This window comes from Tupaia chinensis, unplaced genomic scaffold (genome assembly GCF_000334495.1).
Source record: "Tupaia chinensis unplaced genomic scaffold, TupChi_1.0 Scaffold000671_1, whole genome shotgun sequence".
NCBI classification, from domain to species: domain Eukaryota; kingdom Metazoa; phylum Chordata; class Mammalia; order Scandentia; family Tupaiidae; genus Tupaia; species Tupaia belangeri.
Genome location: NW_006160193.1, coordinates 11,613 through 13,467, shown reverse-complemented (window position 1 = coordinate 13,467; position 1,855 = coordinate 11,613). Strand labels below are relative to the sequence as shown.

General features: G+C 57.8%; 1 protein-coding gene across 1 annotated transcript in view; it reads right to left on the bottom strand.

Annotated features, from left to right (window-relative positions):
* The window catches only part of BDKRB2 (bradykinin receptor B2), an 11,400-nt gene extending 10,212 nt beyond the window's left edge, over positions 1 to 1,188 (bottom strand). The window contains exon 1 of the mRNA XM_006159962.3: positions 844 to 1,188. Coding sequence (XP_006160024.1) covers positions 844 to 893 — 50 coding nt within the window. The 5' untranslated portion in view covers positions 894 to 1,188. The remainder of the gene's footprint in view (positions 1 to 843) is intronic.
* Positions 1,189 to 1,855: the final 667 nt, after the last annotated feature.

The window sequence follows — 1,855 nt, the reverse complement described above, 5'->3', positions numbered from 1 at the left end:
GAAGAAGGGCTGGTCGGCGGACAGAAACCAGGTGGAAGTCGATGGACTCCTTTCCAGAGTCTTCTCAAAGTAAGGCTTCCCCTGGGCAGTCCCCTCAGCCCAACCCTTGGCCCCATTTCTGGGGCATGGAAACCCTCTTTCCTCGTTGCCCCCAGTGTGGGGAGCTGATTGTCTCTGAAGCTAGCTCACTAGACACCGAAGTGGAACACAGGCCCCGCTCATTCATGTCTTGGCAAGGTAGCTGTGGCCAGTGATGATGCCCCGGCCCAGAGCTGGCTCTGAGAAGCCACGGGGTCATCTGGTTAGGGCAGAACTGGAGCCGTGCGGTGCCAGGGCTAGGTGGCCCCAGCCGAGATGGTCATCTGGCCATCCTTACTGCGGGCCACACGTGCTGCAAAGCCAGGAGGTCGGCCCCTCTGCCCTGCGTCTCGCCAACACTGGCCCCTCAGGACCGACCTCCCTTTCCTCTGCTTCCCTCTGGGCCAGATCCCCCCTGTTGTTCTCTTTAGAGCATTCTGGTCTCCCACCAGCCATGTGTTGTAGACATTTGTCTCCGAGGAAACTGGGGTCTGATTCACTGGGTGTTGGTGTCCGGGTTTAACTCCCTGCCCTGATTTCCAATGTCCGGATGGGCCACTTGACAGTCAAGAATGTGTCCTTTTCCTTCTCCTCCTCCCCACGACCCCTCTGTTCCTGACAGACATTTGAACCCTTCAGAGTTTTTGTCTTTAGGCTTAGCATTGCTGTTGTCTGGGACATGAGGGCCGAGCTGTCTGGGACTTCTGCAGGGTGTCTGCCCTGTAGCCCCCAAATAGTAAGTTGAGGAACCCCGCCCCTACTCACCTGAAAGGGCCTGTGGTGGACACAGAGTCCTTGTGAACAGACAGGAACATGGGTGTCTTCCAGGCAGAGAACACAGACTCAGAGCAGGAAGTGAGTGAGGCCGTCTGGAGGAGAGAAGACGGTTAGGTGGGTGCTGGCGGCCCATCTAACACACGCGTTCTCCTCTAGGGGAGGGAAGTGGGGCCTGCTGGGCCCTTCACTTGACACACTTTTACAAAGTGTTTATGACATGCTGGGTGCTAGGGACAGACGGTGAGAGCAGGTAGTGTCCATCCTCCAGGAGCCTGTGGTCCAGTGGAGAAGCCACTGTCACTCAGTCACTGAATAACTGCAACCAAATGAAAGTTCCCGGGCAGTGTGGGACCTGGGGTCCTGAACTAGCCTGGGAGGGCAAGCGGATGTTGATGATGACCGAGTGTGAGCAGGGACAAACAGGGTGACAGGACGGTGGTGAGGAGGACGCCTGGACCACGGGCAGGCACAAAGGCCCTGGGGCAGGCGTCAGCTCCCTGAGTGTGCCAGGCCTGCTGCTGCCGGGGGACAGCGTAGTGTAGGCATGGGCTGGCGAAGGCTGACAAGGATGGGTTCCAGGGTGTCTGGGTAAAACTGGCATGCCAGCTTGGACAGGGAAGGGCTGGGGACGAGGGTGAGGACGGTGTCAGAATGATCCCCAGATACTGCCACCGCCTACAAAGGGAGAGAGAGGGAGGGCAGATTTGGAGAAGGACGAACCTGCCTTTAGCCTGGACTCTGTTGAATGTGAGTTTCTCCTGAGGGCTTCAGGTCTGGTTGGGAGTGGCTGCTGGGTCCAGCCTGGGTCTGGAGCTCAGGGGAGGGGTCTGGGCTGGACATGAACTAGACACAAAGTCTCGTGATGCTTTGAGCTTGGTGAGGGAGATGGCTACAGTTGAGTATGTGCAACCTTTCCTGGGGGCAACAATTCAAAGAGGTCCCAAGCTCAACCTTGGGCCTCCATGAGCTGTTGGCAGGAAGGTGTGAGCCTCTCTGCACC